Source organism: Chiloscyllium plagiosum, chromosome 16, assembly GCF_004010195.1.
Source record: "Chiloscyllium plagiosum isolate BGI_BamShark_2017 chromosome 16, ASM401019v2, whole genome shotgun sequence".
NCBI lineage: Eukaryota > Metazoa > Chordata > Chondrichthyes > Orectolobiformes > Hemiscylliidae > Chiloscyllium > Chiloscyllium plagiosum.
This window is the reverse complement of record NC_057725.1, coordinates 39,570,014-39,596,867: the sequence shown is the minus strand read 5'-3', so window position 1 is coordinate 39,596,867 and position 26,854 is coordinate 39,570,014. Positions and strand designations below refer to the sequence as shown.

At 41.3% G+C, this 26,854-nt stretch overlaps 1 protein-coding gene across 6 annotated transcripts in view; it reads left to right on the top strand.

Annotated features, from left to right (window-relative positions):
- LOC122557812 (DENN domain-containing protein 5A-like) overlaps positions 1-26,854 on the top strand; it is a 264,214-nt gene that overhangs the window by 103,774 nt on the left and 133,586 nt on the right. For 5 of the 6 annotated variants that reach the window (XM_043705881.1, XM_043705880.1, XM_043705882.1 and 2 more), the window contains 2 exons: positions 1,494-1,811; positions 13,812-14,027. In XM_043705881.1, the coding sequence (XP_043561816.1) occupies positions 1,494-1,811; positions 13,812-14,027 (534 nt within the window). Of the gene's footprint in view, positions 1-1,493; positions 1,812-13,811; positions 14,028-14,179; positions 14,350-26,854 lie in introns of those variants that run through there. The other variant, XM_043705885.1, reaches the window with a different exon arrangement.

The following is a 26,854-nucleotide window of genomic DNA, read 5'->3' as shown; positions in this document are numbered from 1 at the left end:
TCTTCCTGACCTCTCTGCCCCCACCCCACTCCGGCCTATCACCCTCACCTTGACCTCCCTCCACCTATCGCATTTCCAAAGCCCCTCCCCTAGTCCCTCCTCCCTACCTTTTATCTTAGCCTGCTGGACACACTTTCCTCATTCCTGAAGAAGGGCTTATGCCCGAAACGTCGATTCTCCTGTTCCTTGGATGCTGCCTGACCTGCTGCACTTTTCCAACAACACATTTTCAGCTCTGATCTCCAGCATCTGCAGCCCTCACTTTCTCTCTATTGATGTACTTGAAATAATATGTCCCCATTGTTCCAGGTGAGGGTTGGTGTGTGGAATGTGTAGGGATGCAGCTGGTAATAATTGTTTATTGCTTTAACAAAGTAGGCAGGCTTATTTAGGAATTTACATCTACCTAAATACAAGACTTGCTGTTTCACCTTTTTTTTGTAGTTTATGGAGTCCATTGGAGCATGGGGCTAAATGATTTTGGGCATGTAGTAGTGACAGTAAAGAAAACCAGCATACTATTGTGAAGATTGCAAGGGCAAAATGAGGATTCTTGGCTATTTCAGTTGACTTCCTTCATATGTCTCTGGTTCTAGGCCATGAAAATATAAGTTACAACTCTTTTCTAGATTTTGTTCCTTTCCCAGGATGATGCATCAGATGAATGACAAATTAAATTTATCAAATGTGTTCAGTTAAGTTGAAATGCCACTTACAATCACAACTGACAATCTTTGGATTGATATGGCTCCTAGAACAGTTCAACATTATAGTGAAATTTTCTTTACTTCAAATCCATTTTTCTCTTAATTCCTAATTAAGGTACTGAGGTATATTTGTATGGCATTGCAATCTAACTTGCCATTTTTGATACAAGTCTGAATAGATTTAGATTAGATTAGTTTCCCTATAGTACGGGGACAAGCCCGTCGGCCTAACAAGTCCACACTGACCCTCCGAAGAGTAACCCATCCAGACCCATTCCCCTACCCTATATTTACCCCTAACTAATGCACCTAACACTATGGGCACTTTAGCATGGCCAATTCACTTGACCTGCACATCTTTGTATTGTGGGAGGAAACCGGAGCACCCGGAGGAAACACAGGCAGACCCTGGGAGAATGTGCAAACTCCACACGGACAGTTTCCCGAGGCGGGAATCAAACCTGGGTCCCTGGTGCTGTGAGGTAGCATTGCTAACCACTGAGCCATTGTGCTACCCAGTACTTTAGCTAGCCATTTGTTGTTTGAACCGAATCCTGTATTTATAATCCATGCTTCCAAAAAGGTTACTGTGACAAAAAAAATGGAATATATCGTTTGGTGCAATCCAGCTTTAGGAGGCTAACACCAAAAACTAACCATTGTTGTCTGTTCCCTAATGGTTGACAATGTATTTTTTTGCTTTGTGCTTATAGCATTATCAATGCTTAGATTTCTGACAGTACAGCAGCTTTAAATTTTCCTAAATATATATTGAATTTTTTTCAGGCAAATCTGTGCTTTGTGGACATAGACAACCATTTTATTGAACTTCCAGAAGACTTGCCACAATTTCCAAATAAACTAGAATTCATTCAAGAAATCTCTGAGGTTTTAATGGCATTTGGGATTCCACCTGAAGGGAACCTGCACTGCAGTGAAAGTGCCTCTAAGCTGAAGAATTTTAAAGGAAGCGATGTGATCTATGATAAGAAGAATGGAAATGTAGCTGGATCAGCACTGAGCTCATACGAATTACTAAAGGAAAATGAGACCATAGCAAGATTGCAGGCTCTTGTCAAAAGGACTGGTGTGAGTTTAGAGAAGGTTAGTCTCTAATTAATTTGATTTCACTGTTAATAGTCTTCTGGTGATGGCTGTGAATATCTAAAATAACCTCATTCACGGATATATTTATTTATCAAATATAACAATGATGAACCTGTATAAATGCCTTCTTTTTTAGTTTGTCTTGAGAAATATTTTTACTTCAACCCTTACTAATAATTAGAATGCAAGAATGTTTTAATGAAATGGGGGGAGAAAGGGTTTGCAGATATGTTTTGACTATTGTTGGTGGTAACAATGACTGAAAATCTAAAATAACCTCATTCTTAGATATACTTATTTATCAAATATAAACATGACAAACTTTATAAATGCTTGTTTTGTTTTTATTTTACCTTGAGAGCTATTTTTAATTTTTCCCTTAATGATAATCAAAATGCAAAATTGTTTTTACAAAATGGAAGAAGAAAGGGTTTGCAGTTATGTGCTGACTGTCATTAGTGGGGAATATATAGACTGTTAAGAAAAGGTGGATTGGTAATAGGCATACTGTTTTGTCCTCCTCCTGCAATGTACGCTAATGAATCTTACTGGCATACATATTATTAAAAGCTCTGCTTTTGAGGTGTTGTATTTTGTTCAAACAAGTTAATGTCATGAAATTTGGAGTTGCAAATGATTCAACCTCAAGATTTGTACTTTTCCACCATGTCTCAACTCAATTTGACTGCTAATCAAGAGAAGGAAATAATATATTGAAGATATCTAATGGTTGCTTTTTGATTAAATGAGCATGTATTCATAATGTTAGCGATGATTAGCTTTTGTGGAAATTTCAATAATATATGAACATTTTACCTTTTGCTCCTTGTAATTGCATCAGGTTTGTGATTTATGAGTTTTAAAATAGAATAGACATGAGGTTTTCTTTCTGACGTTTTGTAGCTGGTGATTGTGATAGTGAGTTGAAAATTCTGATTGCTACTCTGACTAAGCACTTGTTAGCTATTTGAAATGTGCATGTTCTCTGGCTCAAATCTCCTGTATTTCTATTACTTCATTATCACTGGGTCAAAATCCTGAAACTCCTTTTCGAGCAGGACTGCTCGACACCCCATGGACAGCTGCTATTCAAGAAAGCAGCTCACCATCATTGCCATGAGCAAGTAATAAATCTTGGGTGAAAGTGAGGACTGCAGATGCTGGAGATCAGAATTAAGATTAGAGTGGTGCTGGAAAAGCACAACAGGTCAGGAAGCAGCTGAGGAGCAGGAAAAGTGATGTTTTGGGGAGGAGCCCTTCATCAGGATTGAGTAATAAATCTTAGCCAAGCTAGTAACACCCAAATTCTATGAAATTTTTAAAAAAAATCCCATTTCATGAGATAGAAGTCAATGACTGACAGATCTTTTAAGTGCAACCCAAACTTTACCTGGAATTTTCCCATTTTCAGTTAATGTGTTCAGTCAAATGAGATTGATGGTGCTTGGTCCGCCAAGTCTTGGAATGACTTCCCTTGCGTAAGCTACCATTGTTCATCTGATGAATTATGCAACCAGGAACTTTCATGGCTGTGTGGGCAGTCACATGGTTAGATGCAGAAATACTTACTACTCTTGGGATCTTCTGGCTTGACCCTCTTGGTGCAGTTTTTGAATCCCAGCTGTATACCACTTCAGATGCTGGAAACCAGGAGCTAACAATATGGTGCTTGGCCATTATCATTGTGGACTTGGTGCTGAGAAAAGGAAAGCTTGCTCCCTGAGGAACGAAAGCTTCACAGATCGAACCTGAAGGCATTGGTGGTTGGGTAGGGGAGGGGAGAGAGAGAGAGAGAGAGAGAGAGAGAGAGACCATGTCATCAGACCAAGCTGGACTGGACCCAAATTGCAGCCTGGGTCAGTGCTTTGTGCCAGATAAAGCACAATACTTTTCAGTGCAGGAAGGAGTACAATGTTCTTCTGCACTCTGCAAGGGTGGGTGCTACCATCTTCTCTCTGCTACCTCACATTTGCAGGGCCACCATTCATTCTAACTCTGCCACTGCACATGTCTCTTACCAAGGCTCATGGACGACAACTGCTCCTGTTGCATGCATCATGCCTACTCAGCAGCTGTCACCCCCTCATCTTCCCAAATTATAAATCCCTCCTACCTTTTGCACTTCCTGTTTACTTTTTGGGAACACTTTACTCCCTCCTATTCAAACTTCATCATGAAATGCTCTTCCAACTACTTCCATCATTTTATCCTGCACCCAGTTTCCCTTCAGCAAAAATGGCCTACAAATGGGCCAAGAAGTACAGGAAGGGTCAGGAGTTGGCAGACAACAGACACCGCATTCCATGTTAGGACAGAGTGCTGGATTTGGCTAGAGACGTGCACTATGCTCATGTGGGGGCAGGAAGAGTTAAATGGCCAACAAACCAGTTAGCTTCATTATGCTATGCTACACTACTGCCCCATTAACACATACTAACCCGTTCTTAATCTGCACAAGCTTTTATCTCTCTTACACAACTAAATCCCTTTCTTCTCACACGGGCATTAGTGACACCCAGCGAACTTCTGCAAATAGACCAACACCAGAGACCCTGGGGTCCACCTCCACCTTTTCAGAAAACTATTTACACTTTAGAGGGTGTTTGAGCAAGGGTTTCACCTTTTCACCAGCTCAAAGACTTTCACCTTGCTGGCTATCCTAACCAGATTACACTCAGGAGCGCCATGTGTTATGCACATAACTGATATGTTGCTGCAGCTGATCAAGAATAAAACACCACAAATTTCTTCTACTTAAAGGACTACTGGAGACCCAGGCACCTGCTCAGCCTCAGGCAGGGGCCTATCTCCTGTTCTTGAGTGTTAATGACGTGGTCGAACTGCACAAAGACAATGGGCAAGATTGTCAGGCGCATTTAGTAATTTGCATTGAAATATGGAGGAGTCAATCAAAGTTATCAGTAAAGTGATGTGTATATCATGTGTATGGCTACATCCACGGACAGGTTGGTGAATGCCATGGAAAGCCAACTTCAGTGTCTGCCAGATATGCAAACAGACCTAAATGTCATTGCTTTAACTGTAAGTGGTCAGCATTTATGGCAAGGCACAATGGAGATCAAGCACCTTGACCTCGCTCCAGGTGCCCCTTCTGCTGTGGTGCCAGTTGACACCCAGGGGTAGGAGGAACTATGTACAAGAACCCCACGAAGCTTCTTTTCAGGACTCTGCAGAGATTCCCTCTGCAACTGATTATAATCCCAAAACTTTCAAGTTAATGAGGGTAAGCCTGCTTCTAGGCAGGCAGCTCTCAACAAGTCTGACCCTGTAAGCCCAAAGTTATCAGGGGACAACTGCCCATTCATCCCTTGCCAACAGGTCCAACCTCAGAGCAAGATTCGTCCACTCCAGTTCCAGATATCTGGACTGCATCTTGACGCAGTAGAAGGCAGAGGAAGAAGAAAACATACTGAGGGCGCCACAGGTGAAACATCACTGTAAATAATTTTTTACTTTTGGAAATATATGTTCGCTTGCACTATTAAATGTCTGCTGTACTATAGTTTTTGTGATTAGATTAGATTACTTACAGTGTGGAAACAGGCCCTTTGGCCCAACACGTCCACCCTGACCCGCCGAAGCGTAACCCACCCAGACCCATTCCCCTACATTTACCCCTTCACCAAACACTACGGGCAATTTAGCATGCCAATTCACCTAACCTGCACATTTTTGGATTGTGGGAGGAAACCGGAGCACCCGGAGGAAATCCACGCAGACACGGGGAGAACGCGCAAACTCCACACAGAGAGTCACCTGAAGCGGGAATTGAACCCGGGTCTCTGGCGCTGTAAGGCAGCAGTACTAACCACTGTGCCACTGTGCCGCCCATTTTTTTTTAAATCAAAGATTTGGTGTCAGATCTGGTTAAATCACAACCATGTGAGAGAAGGGTTCAGGTACATAATTCTTTGAAATTTGTGCCAATGGTAGACAGGGTGGTTAAGAAGGCAATTTTGAGTAGAGGAGTGGGGATGTCATGTTGAGGCTGTGCAGGACATTGGTAAGGTCTCTTCTGGAGTACTGCGCATGCAGTTCTTGTTGCCCTGTTATAGGGAGGACATTATTAATCTGGAGAGTTCAGAAAAGATTTACTAGGATGTTGCCAGGAATGGAGAGTTTGAGATATAAAAATAGACTAGAAAGGCTGGGACTTTTCTCACTGGAGTGTGGGAGGTTGAGGGGTAACTTTATTGAGATCTATAAAATCATGAGATGCATAGATAAAGTGAATGACAGGGAACGTTTGCCTCTGATAGGGAAGTTCAAAACTAGGCAGCATATTTTTAAGGTGAGAGGAGAAGGATTTTAAAAAAGACATGAGGGGAAACAATTTTTTACACAGAATAGTTTGTATGTGGAATGAACAGCCAGAGAAAGTGGTGGCTGCAGCTGCAGTAACAATGTTTAAAAGACATTTGATAAGTTGATGAATAGAAAGGTTTGGAGGGATACGGGCCATACGCAGGCAGGTGGGAACATGGTCAGCCTGGACTAGTTGGGCCGAAGGATCAGTTTCCATACTGGATGACATTATGAGCAGAATCCCACGGATGACAGAAGTTGTAGTGACCAAGCATTTTTCATCTCTCCCAAATGATGGACTTTTGACTGTGGGTAGTTGTGAGGAATTTTGAACTACAATGTTGATGTATATCTCTATGACTCTATGACTCCATGACTCCATGACTGCAGCCAAGATGTTACATTTTCATGTGGACACCCCTGAGGTTAAACACAATGTATACGGACTGTGCACATCATTCTGCAGTTGGAAATCTTCATTCCCTGTACAACCTTTTCAAAGGAGAGCCCTGCCATTCAAGTGAGGAAAATGTACAATGGGTGGCTTACATATCCACTCTCCCTCATTGCTCATAGGTCTACTGAGAAGAGTAGTGCTCACACTGCCTTTTGCAAATTCAACATTGTCCTAGAAGATGCTCAAACAGTTTGGGAGTCTACATGAACTCTGAAACACTGATAGGTTACCAATGATCTAAAGGTCAAAAAGAGATTCCTCAAGATTCTTCTTAACTTGCTGGCTACCATTAGTGACTTCATTATGCAACTTTCAGATATGGCATCCTGCTGAAAGCTTTAAACAGTTATCTAACCTTAGCACCATGTATTGTTTGCATCTTGTCACCATGTGTTGTTGGCATCTTGTTTCCATGTCTGCTGCTTTTTGCCTAACAGACAGGAGGATGTGTAATGTGTAGATTCTTTAAAGTGGAACCCCTTGAAGAAATCAGCATATAATCATACAGATAATGCCACATTAATCTTTCCTGGCCTGTCACCATGCTCATATAACCTTTGCTTTGCAAAAATAAGCTCCTTTTTTGCTCTCTGCATGAGCATGGAATTCAATGCAGACTGCAGCGCCATAATCCTCTCTAGCTTCACCAACGAGGGCCTGTCAAAATAAGCCTTCTCGGCTATCTTCAACCATGCTGCGAGGAGATGTTGCTACTCGCCTTTCTGCCGCTTCCTACTGGAAGTAGGAAGTAACTAACCCCCTGGCTTTGGCAGTTTCCCAAAGGATGGTTTGGCTACTAACCAAGCCTGAATTAATGTCTAGGAACGTCTGAAATTCCCTTGAGAAATACTCCTTGAGGATAAAGGGATCCATTTGCCAGTGCCTCCTACCCATTGTAACGTCCTTAATCTTAACCAACAGGTACACTGCAGCATGATTGGTCATGGTAGTATTACCAATTGTACAAGGTGCCATCAAATGCCACGGGGTCAGAAAAAAAATCAATCCTGGTGTGACATCTGTGTGGATTGGAAAAAATGTAAAATCCCTGTCTGTAGGGTGGAGATGTCTCCAGATGTCCACCAGCCCTAACTCCACACACAGATCCACTAATTGTTTAGTTTGTACAGAGGGTTTCGGGGGGCCTTTGGGCAACCAGTCTACTGGGGGAACCATGACACAACTAAAATCTCCCCCTACAATGATATGGCAGGACTCGAGACTGATTAGTTTAGAGAATGCATCTACCAAAAATTTGAGGAGATGGGCCTGAGAGCAATACAAAAATTAAAACACCATATTCTTCCCGGTTATCAGGGCTTTGAGAATTGTGTCTTTAACACACTCTAGTAACTTAAGTGGGAAATTCTTCCTTACCTCTGGCCACTCCCCTACCTCTGGTATTAAAAGATAAAAAGTAAACCCAATCAAAGCCATTCTGCTGTAGTCTCAAATACTCCCTATCATCCAAGTTCGTCTCCTGTAACAAAACAATATCCACTTTCTCTTTCTAAGACTCAAAAGTACCTTCTTCCTCTTAATTGGTGAGTGACTCCCTTTAATATTCCGGGTACACTGTTTAATCAAATCAAAGGCATAACTTTCTGCAGTAACATTTAAATTCCAGAGAGGAGGAACCACAAATCACCGAGCCTTAATGTTGCAAGATCCATCAAACATAAAAACTACATAAACTAAAACCACTACAGTTAGCAAACCTACAAAGCAAACAAAGACTATATACAACAAAAACCAAAAAGCAAACCAACATATAAAGCACCAAAGATGCTGAATAGGGGAACCCATCCCTGTCCAAAGGGGGCAACTACCCATCCCAAAACCCAATTTCCCATCCTGCTGCCAAGATTGCAGCCCAGGCATTTGAATACCTGAACCAGGTATAAACTACCCTTAAGTAGGCATCTAGCCATCCCAATCATTTTCCCCCCTCCTAGCTAGAGCCGCACCGCACCAAAGGAAAATAGACCATGTGAATAGCAATGTTAAAAAAAAGGGGTAAATATCCCATCCACCTTTGGTATAACTTAGCTTAGAAATTGAAAATACACATCTCAACCGCAACTAAACATAGTTTACACCAGATTATTACCAACAACAAAAAATGGGAAAAGAAAGCCACAACCTCTTTTTTAAAGAAAAAACAAAGACATAGCCAAACTACACTATTTGTACATACTAAATTGTTCAGATTATTTTGTCCACAAAGTCTCTTGCCTTCTCCAATGTGTCAAAGAAATGTACGGATCCATCTAAAGTACAGATGGATACCTTAGAAAGTATTAGATCCCAAGCTACCTCAGTCTTCTTTTGACACCGTCATAGGATTTTCTTTTCTGGATCACTGCCATTGAGAAGTCCTGGAAAAACATGATCTTAGAGCTCTCTTAAATTAGGACCTTCAGATCCTTCTCCTGGATTCTGGAAGCTTCCACAATTCTCTCCTTTATCTCTATAATGATGAAACCACACCAAGAGAGGACGAGGATGTTGAGCCAGACCTGACCTCTCCGCCATAACCCAGTGAGCCCTCTCAATTTTCAAGTCTCTCATTCCAGCCTCCAAGTTAAGGAATTTTGGCAACCAGTCCTCCAATTCTGTTGGCCACTTAACGTCTGGCAGACTGAGGATCTGAATATTTTTTCTCCTGTGCCTGTTCTCAAGATCATCCAACTTGATCACGCAAATTACGGACCTGCGTCTCCAGTATTTGGAACCTATCCTTGGAGAAATTGGTATCAGCTTCTACCACTGTGACTCTGTGTTCAACTTCATCCGTCCTTCCTCCCAGGTCTCCCAGCTGCTGTTCATGCTTCTGCAGCATGATAGAGATCAGGGCCAGCTTCTCTATCTGCTTACCCGACATCTCGCAAGATTTTTCGAGCTCCTTCATCAGGGCCTGGTAAGTAATCGAGTCTGAAGATCCTACAGTCTGGGATGCTGGCCTGCCTTGGAGGCTCCTCCTCCCTCCTTTGGCATCCCTGGAGGGTGAAAACACCGATAAGTTGATTTTCCACAATTTCCTGGGGCTTAATGACCTTTCTAGAGTCCCAGGATATCGCAGTGGTATGGGTTTGGTGGGTTAGAACTTCGTCCCACTTGTGCTACAGTGCAGAGCTCTGCTACGTGATCCTCCTAGATTGCCACCATCTTGAATCCTCAGAATCTTGCATTTTAATATTTGCCTCTTACTCTTCCAAATTCCATGCAGATATAAGGCTAACTCGTCCAACCTTGCTTCATGAGACAACCCACCCATTTTACAAGTATTAGTCCAATAAATCATCTTCGAACTACTTCCAATACATTTACATTCTTCCTTAAATTCTGCTCACAATAAACCAGGTATGGTCTGATCTGTGCCCTGTATAACTGAAACATAAATTCCCTACTTTAGTATTAGGGCGGTTTTCCCAGGAGCATCGGACGCTGAGAGGTGACCTTATAGAGGTTTATAAAATCATGAGGGGCATGGATAGGTTAAATAGACAAGGTCTTTTCCCTGGGGTGGGGGAGTCCAGCACTTGAGGGAATAGGTTTAGGATGAGAGGGGAAAGATTTAGAAGGGATCTAATGACAATTTTTTCACACAGAGGGTGGTGTGTGTATGGAATGAGCTGCCAGGGGGGAGTGGTGGAGGCTGGTACAATTACAACATTTAAAAGGCATCTGGATGGGTATATGAATAGGAAGGATTTAGAGGGATATGGGCCAAGTGCTGGCAAATGCGACTAGGTTAGTTTAGGATAGCAGGTCGGCATGGACAAGTTGGATCAAAAGGTCTGTTCTGTGCTGTACATACTTGAGTCTATAACACTCTATCACCTTACCTTATTACTTGCTGTAGCTACCTGCTAGTTTTTGTGAATATACAGCAGGGCATCATAACACTCTGAAGTCTCTCTATTTAATTAATATGCTTTTTTCCCTTCTTCCTGCCAAAATGGATAGTTTCACATTTCCTCAAATACTCCATTTGCAATTCAGTTACCACTCAACTTTTCAATGACTTTTCGTAGTCTCATTATGTCCTCTTCACAACTTACTTTACTACTTATTGTTTTTTCATCAGCAAATTTAGCAACCATACCTTCCTTCCCTTCATCCAATCCATTTGTATAAATTATAAACTTGAGGTCCTCGATCTAATTCCTGTGGCACACTACTTGTTGCATCTTTTCAACCTGAAAAGGACCCATTTAAACCTACTTGCTACTTCCTGTTAGCTTGTCAATCTTTAATTCTTGCTAATATGTTAACCCTTACACTATGAGCTTTTGTTATCTTGACCAATCATTGATGTGACACTTTATCAAACACCTTCTGGCAATCAAAGTGCAGTACATTCTTTGGTTAATCTTCATCTCCAGTACAAAGTGCTTCTTCTCAAAACTTCAATTGATTGGTTAAACATGATCTCCCTTTCACAAAACTATATTAAATCTGATTACTGTAAATTTATCTTAAGTGTCCCGCTACACCTTTTTGTAATAGGTCTTTTTAAGAACAGAGAATTAGGTGGATTGGGAGCCACCCACTTATCAAACTTTTATAATTTTCTTTTCTATTTCTGGCTAGCTTTTTCTCAAACTCTGTTCTTCCCCTCCCTATTAATGTTTTAGTCATTCTTTGCTGGTTTATTTTCTATCAATCTTCTGATGTATCACCTGTCTTTGCACAATTTTATGCTTTTTCCTCTAAATTTGATACTATTTTTTAACACTTCTAGTCAACAACTCATATGTCACAGCTCTCATGTTTATACAACCAATTCACACCCAGTTGACCCTTAATTAATATGTCCATCACATGTTCCCTCTTTTTCAATAGGTCTCAGGCATTCCTTCAGATTATATTAGATATTAACATTGAAAATATTTCTAGCCATATATGAATAACAGTATTGTTGAAGAGATGGCATAGAGGAAATCTGAATGATACATACCTTGTGAAGACAGTTATCCGTTATTTCTTTCCAGAATTGTGTAGTTAGTGAAACTTTTCTAAAAAAAAATTCCAAATGAGTTAAGTTCTTTTTGTTAACTCATGTATGTCAGAATGTTTACTTTCAGACTTCTACCTCTTTTGTCAGCAAGCAGTTCAGAATCACTAGATCACAAGAGAACTTGGGAAGATGAGAATATGGTTGGATAATGCATACCAAACACCTGAGTTGTAATAAGATGATGGGTCCTTATTGGCCAATAGTTGTTTATGGAGTTTATGAATCACTTTTTGATAGTTGTTTAAGAAATTGCACATCTTTTTTTTAAGGAAGCAATTATGTAGCACGTATTATTATTAACCAGCAGAAGACACTGCTTCTACTTTGGTTCAATGTCAACTGTCAACTATTTTTATCATAAAAATGCCATTATGTATAGACAGTGCAACAAGGTTAGCCAGCTGGACCTCATAGAATATGAGTTCCATGACTGGACCAGATTGACAGCTCCAATCAAGGAACCCTAGCTGACATGTAAAAAGTGTGAGTGTTAGAGATTCTGACACTTTAGTGCCTGATTCTGTATGAGGCAGCACAATAGTCATAGGCTGTTGATGTGTAAATAAAGGGTGACGGGATACCGGACTCTGTGGAGATATTACATTTTGTATTTTTAAAAGGTTGTAATAAGTGTCTTTTTCCCCTCAAACTGTATTACAATAAGTGGCTTTATAGTGTTATCTTGGTATCAAACGTTTAAACATAACTCAGGCCTGTCTGAGCTGTAAACCGTAGCTAGGTCAATTGTGGACGTGCAATAGTTGAGCTCTGTACTTTTTTTTGAGAATGGAAATCAACAATTTCTGTTTTTGTTAGTATTTAGAGATTTCTCTTGAAACATTTGTGTTTGTGCCAGCTGGGCTGTTATTTCTTCCTGCACCCACACATTTGAAGCAGCCAACATTTGCTGTTTGGATTCAGAAGTGAGAATCAGTAAGTTGGATGACAGAGTGTGAGTAGCGTCTATGTACCTGTAACTTGGCATAACTTGGCACTTTGGATCATTGTGGGTGGTGGTATATGGGATGAGTTGCGATAGAGGGAGATGAAGAATTCAGAGAACAAAACGCCATTAGGACGTATGATTGGAGCCTGGATTTTTCACCTTAATGAAAGTGCACAATTCTATAAACAAATCAAAATTCATGAGGATTTAAATGAGAAAAATATATGATCTATTTAATTTTATGTGCTCTCTCTAATCCAAATTTAATCAATAATTTATGAAGGCTGTTTGAATTTAATTGTTCAGTATTTTTTTTAAAAGGTTCTTGGCATTTTCTTAAAGATACTTATTTTTTCCTATCATCTAATCAATAATAAAATTAATCAATATTCAGAACTGTGAATTGTAATCAGTACACATATTTGAATATGAATGGTTTGAATTTTTGTTGCATTGGAAGACCATCAGTTTCCACTTTGAAAATTTTTTTAAAATTCCAGTCTTCTGCATTTGACCCAAAGTGAACAAAACTATTAATTAAAAGCTGCAAGAGAAATAGATAATTTTGCAAGTATTTGTAAACTATCTGAAAAAGAATGTGTAACTGATTGCAAAGCATTGAATTCTGCATTGCTTCTGTTGTGGTATCAGATTTTCTGTGATTTATTTTATTCTGACTATGATTCATGGGAACTTTATTTCACCAGTGTTGATTGAATCAATTGGATTTTATAGCAACAGACTCTTCTTTGAAATGATCTACATCTTGTTTCATATAAGATTTATTTAATTCTAATTTTTTTCTCACTAATTTTAATGAATGTAGCACATCCTTATCAATGGAAAGCAAGTTAGTTATCTTGTTCAGTCACAAACATTACACATTTAACTTTTATTTTTTAATAGAAGTTAATTTTCACATGACCTCAAAATTGTTCTACTTTTGTCCAGAGTGTTGTGTGATGTTGGTATGTCATAAAATAGTAAAAATGTATCTTTCATCCAGATTGAACATTTTGTCTCAATGGAACCTTTTTCTGCCAAGATGTGGTATGGTTCAAAATTGTATGTAATGTTTGCAAGTGTCAGAAATGCTACTGGCTATTCTTTAAATGAATAAAAGTCCTTCAACAAATTCATTAATCGGAAACAATGGCTAAATATTTCCAGCAGTGACATCGAGGTAGCTTCAGCATGTGGTAAACTTAAGAAATGATTGATTGATTTCTTGTTATATTCTTGCAGCTGGAAGTAAGAGATGAAGCTGGAAGTAACAAAGATTTGAAGGTTCATTGTGACAAGGAGGAGCTCAAGATTCATCAGCTTAACATCCAGATCCGGGAAATCTTTGCCAATCGTTTTACTCAAATGTTTGCAGATTATGAGGTGTTTGTAATTCAGCCAAACCAGGACAAGGAATCTTGGTTCAGCAACCGGGAACAGATGCAGAACTTTGATAAGGTGAGTTAAATGCTAAACATGAATTGTTTGCTATTTGTTAAGAACTACATAAGTGGAAGGTGAAGGTATGCATGCAACTTTATAGATGTTGAAGTCATTATGGTGTTAGATTTTTATGAGATGTACTTTATTCTCCAATTTTTGTTCTCCAGTTTTGTTGTAGTTATCACACTTCTGAAAGTAGCATCTCAGATTGGGAAGGAATTTTATGAGCTAGACTGCTAAAATCTTTCTCCAAAACTGAGAAAAATAATGTTTTCTTTATTAACCTCTGTAATTATCCCCACCTTTCTCAATACTGAATGGCAGAGAAGGCTTTGATCCTGTATGTTTTGACACTATATTTTTGTAAACCTGTTTTTGGATTAAAAATATGTAAAATATTACTAAGGCAGATTATGCTCAAGCAATAGCAGCTTTGCATCTACATTTAAAGATAAAGACAGATCACCTTGGATTAAGCAGAAGAACTTTGCTCAGAATCACCAGGAAAGCACTGGGAGCTATGCCATCTGCAAGAATACTTATAGTTAACATGCACCATAAGGTGCCACTGTCACCAGCACTTCTGTCCACTATCAATCCTGAATGTCCTGGAGTGAATAATTTTATTATTACTTTCATTTATGCAGGAATTCTACAACAGAGAGTTTTCAGTGTTACACAAATTTGCACTAGGTTAAAGACCAACATCTTGCTTGTGAATGTATTGCACAAGCAGGAGATTTGGAGGGGACTTGAGGAAAATATTTTTCACCCATAAAGTGATAGAGGTCAAGGAATGCACTATTTGGGAGGTTAGTAGAGGTGGATACCCACACAACCTTTAAAAAATACTATGATGAGCACTTGAAATGTCTTGATATTCAAAGCTATGGGCCAAGCACTGGAAAGTGAAGCTAGTATAGATCTTTTTGGTGGTACAGTCTGGATGGGCTCAAGGGCCTCTTCACTGTAGTTCTATGATGTGGAGTGGACAAAGTTAAAAATCACACAACACCAGGTTATAGTCCAATCAGTTTATTTGGAAATATGAGCTTTTGGAGCATTGCTCCTTCATCAGGTAGCTGGTGGAATAAGCTCATAGGACACAATTTATAGCAAAAGAGCATACTGTGCAATATATTGAACAAACCTAGTCTGCTCTTAAGTCCTTCATCTTTTAGAATGGGTTGCAGGTTTCGATTCATTAATAAGCAAACCCCAGAACTACTTTCAAGTCAGATTCCTGAGATAATTTTAGGTTTTATTAAAAAAGGTGACCATCTCAGTTCAGACAATCCATTAAAGGTGTGAGGTTAGAGTCCATATGTTTTCCAATCTTGAGTCAGACTGATTATATTTCCAAAGTAGGAATTTATAAAATGTCACATGGATTATAAAAGAAATTGACTGCCTACAGATTGTATGCCATGGATTGCAAGATTCTATGCCATCGTGGAGTTCTCAAGATATTTTATTGTCCAGTGTTAGCAAATGCTAAAATATTCATAATTCCTCTCATTTTACCATTATAGATTAAAAGCAACTGATACCTGCCCTCCCCGACTCAGTAATATTGTAATGCCAGGTCCTTCTCAGTTAGAATCTCACATACGTTATATATTGGGGTGGCATGGTGACTCAGTGGTTAGCACTGTTGCCTCACAGCACCAGGGTCCCGGGTTCGATTCCAAGCTCAGGTGACTGTCTGTGTGGAGTTTGCACATTCTGTCCGTGTCTGCGTGGGTTTCCTCCGGGTGCTCTGGTTTCCTCCCACAGTCCAAAGATGTGCAGGTTAGGTGAATTGGCCATGCTTAAATAGTCAATTAGGTGCATTAGTTAGAGGGAAAAAGGGTTTGAGTGGGTTACTCTTCAGAGGGTTGGTGTGGACCTGTTGGGCCAAAGGGCCTGTTTCAACACTGTAGGGAATCTAACCTAATCTAATCTAAATTAAGTTGACCCAGGAAATTAGGGATATGGCAACCTGTGAATGGTAGCAAGTTACTGGAGTGCTCTTTGCATGTAATTTAAATAATGCCTAAATGGAAACCCTGTTGAAAATGTATCCTAACAAGAACTTGCATTTATATGGCACATTTAAGTGCTTCCTAAGTGTCCGTTAGCCACCAAATATGCCAAATGTTTTTATCACTGAGTATATTAAGTGCAAATTTCATGAAAACTTCCATGTTAACCTTATAGTGAGGCCCCTTTTGGTCATGGCTGACCATGGGTTGTATCCTTGTTGTTCTGGCTTTTTGCTCCCCTGAAGCAATGTCGCTTGTGACTGAAGAGACCAATGCTGGAGTGACAGTCCAGGTTGCAGAGGTCACATCTGTATGTGGTCGTTGATTTGCTACAACTGTTGTACTTCCTTTGAGCCCGCTTGTTTGCTGCACCGCTCATCAGCTTCTTTTCCTCTGTTTTGAGGTGTTGGTTCAGGGTGCTTCTCCATCTTGTGCAGTCAGCTGCAAGCCATTCTCAGAACTCCGTAACGACGTCAAGTGCCTTCATGTCCCTCATGCAGACATTCTTGTAGTGCAGTTGGGGATGCTCAGTGGGTGTCTTCCCGGATGCAAGCTCTCAGTAGAGAATATCCTTTGGGATGCGACCATCCTCCATGTGGTGGACGTGGCCCAGCCAATGCAGTCTATGCTGCCTGAGAAGAATGTACATGCTGGAAAGGCCAGCATGAGATTGGACCGCTGCGTTGGACACTGTCTTGCCAGGATATGCCCAGGATATGGTGGATACTCCAAGTGGAAGGTATTCAGTCTTCTCTCCTGTCTGGCATATGTAGTACACGTTTCACTGCCATACAGCAGTGTCCTTATGACGCAGGCGTTGTAGACTGACGTTCTTGTTTTCATTGTCAGCATGGAATTTGTCCATGCTCAAGTCATGAGGTGAGCAAACGTTGAGGCTGCTTTCCTGATTCTCTTGTCGATCTCTGTGTTATCAGTGATGGTAGAGCCAAGGTAAGTAAACTGATGGATGACATTGAGTTTGTAGTTGATGGTGATGACTGGCAGTGCCTCTGTGTCCTGTCCCAGGATGCTCGTCTTCTTCAGACTGGTAGTCAGCCTGAAATCCTTGCAAGTGTGTGACAGGTGGTCTATCAGTTACCGGAGTTCCTGCTGGGTGTGTATTGCAACTGCAGCATCATCGGCAAACAGCATGTCCCTGATGAGTGCTGCGCTTACCTTTGTCTTGGCTGTAAGGCCGGTCAGGTTGATCTCGTGCATAAATAAATTCCCTCCATTGCGGCACCAAAGGCATGTTTCAGGAGCACAGCAAAAATAATCCCAGAGTGTGGGAGCGAGGACGCAGCCTTGTTTAATGCCACTGCGGATGTCAAAGGGCTCAGAAGAGCTGCCGTTGAACTACACTGTCCCCTTCATGTTACTGTGGAAGGATTCTCTCATGCTCAGCAGTTTCAGTGGTCAGCCAATCTTTAGGAGAATCTTGAAAAGGTCGTTTCTGCTGACCAGGTCGAACGCCTTGGTGAGGTCAATGAAAGCGACATACAGGGGCATTTTCTGTTCTCTGCACTTCTGCAGTTGGCGAAGGGAGAAGATCATGTTTACTGTTGACCTTTTAGCTTGGAAGCTGCACCGTGACTCTGGGTAGTGTTCATAATACTAATATGTTTGTAGCTGATGGTGTGAGGAACACTGTGGTCCTCTGCCAATGTCCTTACATTGATAAGCTCCTCCTCTTTAAATTTTTTCCAGTGGGAACAATTCCTCTCTATTTGGACTGCTCATGATTTTGAACCGCTCAAATCAAACTTCTTCTTTCTTTTCTCTAAGGTGACCAACCACTGCGTCTAAAATCTATCCTTGCAACTGAGATCTTGCATCATGGGAACCATTCTGATGTATCTTTTCTGCATCTTCTGAAAAACTTGCTTATTCTTCCTTAAGATCCATTGTAACTTGCTTGCTTTCTCTTTGTGTTTGTTTAGAAAGTCCAGACTCTTATGCTTTTGTGATCATTTTCTAAATCTATTCTGACACCTTCTACAACTTGTTTACTTTAACATGAGGTATCTCTCTTTCTTCATCCTGAATAGAATAAAGGTAAAAGTAAAATTGCCATAGTCCTATTGGCCATCTGGTTAAACCATCACCATCATCACCTCTCTCATGGGAGAGCAGCTCTATGGCCTGATAAGACTATGGTGACTTTACCTGTTTGTGTTGTACTGAATTTTACATCATCATTACTTCTTCCTCGCAAAATGCATTATTTCACACTTAGAGTAATAGAGCCATAGAGATGTACAGCACGCAAACAGACCCTTCAGTCCAATTCATCCATCCCGATCAGATATCCAAAATTAATCTAGTCACATTTGCTGGCACTTGGCCATATCCCTCTGAACCCTTCCTATTCATACACCCATCCAGATGTCTTTTAAATGTTGTAATTGTACCAGCTTCCACCACTTATGGCAGCTCATTACTCCGCCCGCGCACACCCATCCGACTGCACACCCTCTGCATGAGAAAGGTTGCCCCTTAGGTCCCTTTTAAACCTTTTCCCTCTCACCCTAAACTTATGCCTTCTAATTCCGGACTCCCCTACCCGAAGAAAAAGACCTTGTCTATTTACCCTATCCATGCTCCTCATGATTTTATAAACCTCTATAAGGTCACCCCTCAGCCTCTGAAGCTCCAGCCTATTCAACCGCTCCCTATAGATCAAACCCTACAACCCTGGCAATACCCTTGTAAATCTTTTCTGAACCCTTTCAAGTTTCACAACATCCTCCTTTCGGAGGGAGATCAGAATTACACAAAATATTCCAAAAGTGTCCTAACCAATGTCCTGTACTATGACCTCCCAACTACTATGACTCAGTGCTCTGACCAATAAAGGAAATGCCTTTTTCACTATCCTATCCATTTGAGACTTATATTTTCAAGGAAGTATGAACCTGCACTCCAAGGTCTTTTTGTTCAGCATTAAATATCATCTGCCATTTGTCTGCATTTTGCACCAGTTTATATGCTATTGAGGTTTATCACTGTTCTTCTCACAGTTCAGAGTACTTGCAAGTTTGTATCATCTGCAATTATTGCAAGTATGACACTCAAGTTCAGGTCACTAATTAACATTGGGAAAACGCCCAGTTTTGATTCCTAATCAATGTTCATACTTATTCTGATATACCTCTGGAGCAAGTGAGCCATGATCCTGGATCTTCTGGTCCAGAGGCAGGCACATAACACTGCGCTGCAAGATGCTTCTTCTTATCTATATACATATAAAACTTGTCTGAACTCCCTTTTTGTGCGAGTTGCCCTTCGCTTCTCATGCTCTTTTGTTGTCTCTCTAATTTCCTTTACATTTTCTTTCTGGATTTTGTATATTCAGCTTGCTTATTTCACTTGTGATGTCAACTTGATATCTCTTATGTATTTCTTTTCCTTTCCCAGCTTAATCTTACTGTCTGTACCTCATCTGTGCCAAAGCTAGCTCCTCTTTAAAAAAAAAGCTGGTTGTTACTTTACAGGTTGAGACTTGTCCATTCTTATCCCACTGAAATTGACTGTGTTATGCTAAAGTATGTTTGCTCAATTGTTACATAGAACATAGAACATAGAAGAATACAGCGCAGTACAGGCCCTTCGGCCCTCGATGTTGCGCCGATCCAAGCCCACCTAACCTACACGAGCCCACTATCCTCCATATGCCTATCCAATGCCCGCTTAAATGCCCATAATGAGGGAGAGTCCACCACTGCTACTGGCAGGGTATTCCATGAACTCACAACTCGCTGAGTAAAGAACCTACCCCTAACATCTGTCCTATACCTACCCCCCCTTAATTTAAAGCTATGCCCCCTCGTAATAGCTGACTCCATATGTGGAAAAAGATTCTCACTGTCAACCCTATCTAAACCCCCAATCATCATGTTCTCTTCCAGAGCCAAACTAAATTTTTAAATGCTATTATCACTTTTCAGTAAATGTTTCCATATTGACACTTAACTAAGAGTTTGCTAAGATTCTACAACAGATCAGGGTCAGGCCCCTTGTCTGTCTCCGTGAGAACAAAGTTTATCTGTTGTACTGCTGATGGTACTTTGAATATATGCTAGCTATTCAACTAACTGCCTGTCCAGTTTCTATTTATATCCTTTTGAAGAAATCAAGTAAACAAACGTTTAATCCTAGTATCTTTTTTTTATTGAAAAAGATTGAATTTTTTATTAAATTATAAAATTACTATAAAATAGTATAACAATCTTATAGTATAACAACAATAAATGAACTACTACTCTACTTCACAAACAAGAGAAAAAAAAAACTACCCATACCAAAATTCAATAAATAACGAAACAAAATAGACTAAATTAAATTAGATTGAATTAAGTTAAATTATACCAAAGCTTCCCATCACCAGGAGTGTCAGTTGGCAAACCCGTATTTATTTGGGATTCTTTCTCTCAGGGGCCCCCCGCCCGCCAGACACAAGTATAGTGCACCAGAAAACTGAACTTTTTTGTAGGATGTGGTGGCCCCTTTTGAATTATATGAATGCAGACTCAGCTATACAAAGGCTCTAATCAATATAGCCGACAAGTCTGCATTCATATAATTCAAAAGGGGCCACCATATCCTACAAAAAAGTTCAGTTTTCTGGTGCACCATACTTGTAAGGAAGTCCAGGGGGATATTTTCCACAACTAACCTACGCCATCCTGAAAGTCTTGGGGGATTTTCCAATATCTAGCTCATCAGAATGTTCTTCCTCGCACAATATGAAAGCATATTAAACAGTTTCTTTCCTTGCACATCTAAAGAGGGCATTTGGCAAATCCAAGAAGAGGGACACCGGATCTACCTTGACCTCGGTTCCCAAGATCCCTTCCAAAACACTCGATATAATGTCCCAATATCTACGAAGCTTGTGGCATGACCACAAGCAACGAGTATCTGTTTTACATTTAGGACATATTGGATATGTTCCTTTTTAAAATTTTGCAAGCTGCTCCGGATCCATATAGACCCTGTGGAGAGACTGCGTCCTATTATAAATTGAAATCTTCCTCTCATTCTTCCAAATATCCTCCCATGCGTCTGACGAGATATACACCCCCAATTCCTGAGTCTAGATCCAGCATAGCGGTTCAGTGTCCTTCGAGATACTACGCCCTAGTAAATGGTAGAGGGTTCTGATCGAGAGAGTACCTGTGGACTGAAGTACTCTCCTCTCCACATCAGACTTATAGGGATTAACCAGTAAATGTAGTCTTTTTCTGTAGAAAATCCCTAATCTGAAAATAATGAAAGAGGTCCGTACTGGACAATTCATACTTCTGGCTCAGCTGATTGAAAGACATCATGACCTCCCCCTCAAAAAAAGTCTCCCAAACAGGAGACTCCTCTAGACTCCAGAACCTAAAGCCAAAATTCATCGATACTAGCCGAAATCCTGGCATTCCTACTATGGGAGTAAAAAGGGAAGGTTTATATAAATTACCCTTGCTTTGTCGCATCATTCTCCATGCCTTAACTGTGTTATTGACAATCGGGTTTCTGCAATGCCCCATGATAGTCCTCACCTCATAGAGTCATAGAGATGTACAGCACGGAAACAGACCCTTCGGTCCAACTCATCCATGCCAACCAGATATCCCAACCCAATCTAGTCCCACCTTCCAGCACTTGGCCCATATTCCTCCAAATCCTTCCTATTCATATACCCATCCAGATGCCTTTTAAATGTTGCAATTGTACTAACCTCCACCACTTCCTCTGGCAGCTCATTCCATACATGAACCACCCTCTGCCCCTTTGGTCTCTTTTATATCTTTCTCTTCTCACCTTGAACCTATGCCCTCTAGTTCTGGACTCCCCAGAAAAAACTTTGTCTATTTATCCTATCCATGCCCCTCATGATTTTGTAAACCTCTATAAAGTCACCCCTCAGCCTCCCACGCTCCAGGGAAAACAGCCCCAGCCTATTCAACCTCTCCCTATAGCTCAAATCCTCAAACCCTGGCAACATCCTTGTAAATCTTTTCTGAACCCTTTCAAGTTTCACAACATCTTTCTGATAGGGAGATGACCAGAATTGCACGCAATATTCCAACAGTGGCCTAACCAATGTCCTGTACAGCTGCGACATGACCTCCCAACTCCTGTACTCAATACTTTGACCAATAAAGGAAAGCATACCAAATGCCTTCTTCACTATCCTAGCTACCTGCAACATCACTTTCAAGGAGCTATGAGCCTGCACTCCAAGGTCTCTTTGTTCAGAACATTCCCTAGTAACTTACCATTAAGTGTATAAATCCTGCTAAGATTTGCTTTCCCAAAATGCAGCACCTCACATTTATTTAAATTAAACTCCATCTGCCACTTCTCAGCCCATTGACCCATCTGAACAAGATCCCGTTGTAATCTGAGATAACCTTCTTCGCTGTCCACTACACTTCCAACTTTGGTGTCATCTGCAAATTTGCTAACTATACCTCTTATGCTCACATCCAAATCATTTATATAAATGATGAAAAGTAGTGGACCCAGCACCGATCCTTGTGGCACTCCACTGGTCATAGGCCTCAGTCTGAAAAAACAACCCTCCACCACCACCCTCTGTCTTCTACCTTTGAGCCAGTTCTGTATCCAAATGGCAAGTTCTCTCTGTATTCGATGAGATCTAACCTTGCTAACCAGTCTCCCATGGGGAACCATGTCGAATACCTTTCTGAAGTCCATATATATCACATCCACCATTCTACCCTCATCAATCCTCTGTTACTTCTTCAAAAAACTCAATCAAGTTTGTGAGACATGATTTCCCATGTTGACTATCCCTAATCAGTCCTTGCCTTTCCAAATACATGTACATCCTGTTAATCAGGATTCCCTCCAACATCTTGTTCACCACCGACGTCAGGCTCACTGGTCTATAGTTCCATAGCTTGTCTTTAGCACCTTTCTTAAACAGTGGCACCACATTAGCCAACCTCCAGTCTTCTGGCACCTCACCTGTGACTATCGATGCTACAAATATCTCAGTGAAAGCACCAGCAATCACTTCTCTTGCTTCCCGCAGAGTTCTTGGGTACACCTGATCAGGTCCTGGGGATTTATCCACCTTTAACCATTTCAAGACATCCAGCACTTCCTCCTCTGTAATATGGACATTTTTCAAGATGTCACCATCTATTTCCCTACATTCTATATCTTCCATGACCTTTTCCACAGTAAATACTGATGCAAAATACTCGTTTGGTATCCACCCCCATCTCCTGCGGCTCTGCACAAAGGCCGCCTTGCTGATCTTTCCCTAGTTACCCTTTTGTCCTTAATGTATTTGTAAAAACCCTTTGGATTCTCCTTAATTCTATTTGCCAAAGCTATCTCATGCCCCCTTTTTGCCCTCCTGATTTCTCTCTTAAGTATACTCCTACTGAGTTTATACTCTTCTAAGGATTCACTCGATCTATCCTGTCTATACCTGACATATGCTTCCTTCTTTTAACCAAAATCTCAGTTTCTTTATCATCCAGCATTTCCTATACCTACCAGCCTTTCCTTTCAACCTAACAGGAATATAATTTCTCTGGATTCTTGTTATCTCATTTCTGAAGGCTTCCCATTTTCCAGTTGTCCCTTTACCTGCGAACATCTGCCTCCAATCAGCTTTCGAAAGTTTTTGCCTAACACCGTCAAAATTGGCCTTTCTCCAATTTAGAACTTTAGAGCCAGTCTCAATACCAGAAACTTGGCTGTTCATGCTATGTCCCCCTGAGAATCCATTACCCCCTACATTTTCCAAAACAGTATACTTGTTTGAAACGAGGATAGCAACAGAAGACTCCTGAACTACCTGCCTACCTCTCTTACCTTTCCTGAAGTTAACCCATCTATGTGACTGTATCTGAGACTTCCCCCGCCCCCTTCCTATAACTGCCTTCCATCACATCCCCTTGCTCTTGTAAATTCCTCTAACTGCCTCTCCACCCATCCATTCGATCTGATCGGATTCGCAACCAACAGCATTTATTGCAGATATAATCCTCAGTAACCCGACAAGCAGAGCATATCACTCTTCCATGGGCCATTTTTGCTTCTTTCGGTCTACAGACCCAGCAAATAGTACTGTCTTATTCCTCTATAAAATAGGTTAAATTAAGACTTATGGCTTATATTTTAAGTTTAATCAAGAGACATAGCTCAATAAAACATATAATCAAGAAAGAACCCACACTACTCACTACTGTAGACTTATTTTAAGACCACGCATAAAACATCCACTTATCTGTTTCAGTGCTCTGACCTCTCCAAACAGGTTCCTCCAAGATCAGTTGTGAATTTCACTGTTTTTTAATTTTCCCAGATGCATGCCGATGTCCAGCGATACATGAATTCAACAGCAAAGGCAGTAACTGCTAACTCTGTCAGTTAGCAATGTGGGTTTAACTTTTGCATAAACAACAAATTAATAAGGGGGCATTTTGCTTGGGAGGCCTTGATGTCCAGTCAAATTGACCTTGAGTCCTGGCAAGCCCAATCATTCACATAGGATAATAGGAGACTTAATTAATATCTCTTGAAATCTGGAAGGTTAATAAAATTGATTTTATACCCTGAGAATGAGCCAAATAAATTAATCTTTTGTATTAAAACGGGGCACAGACATTGTTGAATTAGATAGAAAAAGAAGATGTCTTCTGCATACACTCCCCTAATACCACACCAGAGCAACTATATTGGGGGTCCCTCCGGATGGCCTCCGCCAACGGCTCAATCACTAATGTAAATAGCAGTGGTGAAAGGGGGCACCCTTATTGGCTACCTCTACCAATACTAAAATTGTCAGACCTTATGGTGTTTTGGCTTTTCATTAACAGGGGGATTGAGTTTAAGAGTCGTGAGATCTTGTTGCAGCTCTATAAAGCTTTGGTTAGACCGCACTTGGAATACTGCGTCCAGTTCTGGTCACCCTATTATAGGAAAGATGTGGATGCTTTGGAGAGGGTTTAGAGGAGGTTTACCAGGATGCTGCCTGGATTGGAGGGCTTATCTTATGAAGAGAGGTTGACTGAGCTCAGACTTTTTTCATTGGAGAAAAGGAGGAGGAGAGGGGACCTAATTGAGGTATACAAGATAATGAGAGGCATAGATAGAGTCGATAGCCAGAGACTATTTCCCAGGGCAGAAATGACTAACACGAGGGGTCATAGTTTTAAGCTGGTTGGAGGAAAGTATAGAGGGGATGTCAGAGGCGGGTTCTTTACACTGAGAGTTGTGAGAGCATGGAATGCGTTGCCAGCAGCAGTTGTGGAAGCAAGGTCATTGGGGACATTTAAGAGACTGCTGGACATGCATATGGTCACAGAAATTTGAGGGTGCATACATGAGGATCAGTGGTCGGTACAACATCGTGGGCTGAAGGGCCTGTTCTGTGCTGTACCGTTCTATGTTCTATGTTATGCTATTAGTGAGAACCACAGCTTTAGGACATTTATATAATACTGCCACCACCTGGTGAAGACCACACCCCCCGCCCAAAGACCAAACTGTTCTAGGACATAAAAAAGATAAAGCCACTCCACCTGGTCAACCGCTTTCTCTGCATTTAGGGAGACTACCAAGCCCAGAATTGACCTTTGCTGGTCACCTGGATACCATTCAGCACTCTTCTAGTGTTATTAGAGGACCTGCCACCCTTAATGAAACCTGTCTGGTCCTCCTTTACAATAGAGGGCAAGACCTTCGCCAACCTCAGTGCCAGCATTTTCGACAGAATTTAAAATCCACGTTTAACAGTGATATGCGGGGGGGATCCAAGATGGCGGCGACCCAGTAAGACTGAGTCTATAGTGCTCCTCCCAAGACTTGGGCACAGTGGGTCACCTACCCCCTACCAAGCTCACCAAATCATTTATAAATCATTTATAATAGTTTAGTAACTCAATTAGTTGTGTAATATTACATTTAAGCAACTTAATCCTAAGTTAAAATGACTAAAGGGAAGGGAGCCCGCAGCTCTCAGCAAGCAGGAACCCCTCCCCCACACTCTCCAGCTGCAGCAGAGGTGTCCTCAGCCGCCCCGGGGGACTTACCTGCAGTAGCAAGTCTTGCAGAAATGCTTTCCAAGCTTGACTCGAAGATCGATGCCTTTATCGTCGAATCCAGAAATCGTTGGGAGTCGCTCTCGGCCGCGCTGCAGAAGCACGACCGTGAAATTGAAGAAATTCAACGCCGAGTCGGAGGGGTGGAGCTAAAGGCCGCGACCTCCGAGACAACCGCTCAATCGGCCGTGGATCAGGTCCGGACTCTCGAGCAGCGAGTCCGGACCTTGGAAAATCATATTGACGACCTCGATAATCGAGGTCGTCGATAAAATATTCGTTTGCTGGGCCTTCCCGAACAGGAAGAGGAATGCCAGCTTACAGCATTCCTGGAGCAGTGGCTGCCACAACTTTTAAATCTGCAAGCTGGATCAGGCCAGGTAAGGGTGGAATGGGCCTACCGGGTAGCAATACGCGGGCCCGGCTCGAACCAGTGCCCACGCCCGGTCCTGTTCCGGCTGCAGAGCTACAGGGAGAGGCAGATACTCCTAGAAGCCTCTAGAAATCTCGGAAAAGACCCCCAAGCTATGATCTACAAAGGATCCAAGATCATGCTATTTCAGGACTTTTCCCCGGCTCTGGCTCGAAAGAGGAAGGCATTCGATGAGGTGAAGAAGCGTTTAAGGGACTTAAATGTACAGTACTCCTTACGCTACCCAGCGACGTTACGCTCTAACCATGAAGGATCCGTATATAACTTCGGATCGCCAGAAAAGGCTAAGGAATTCTTGGACTCCCTTAG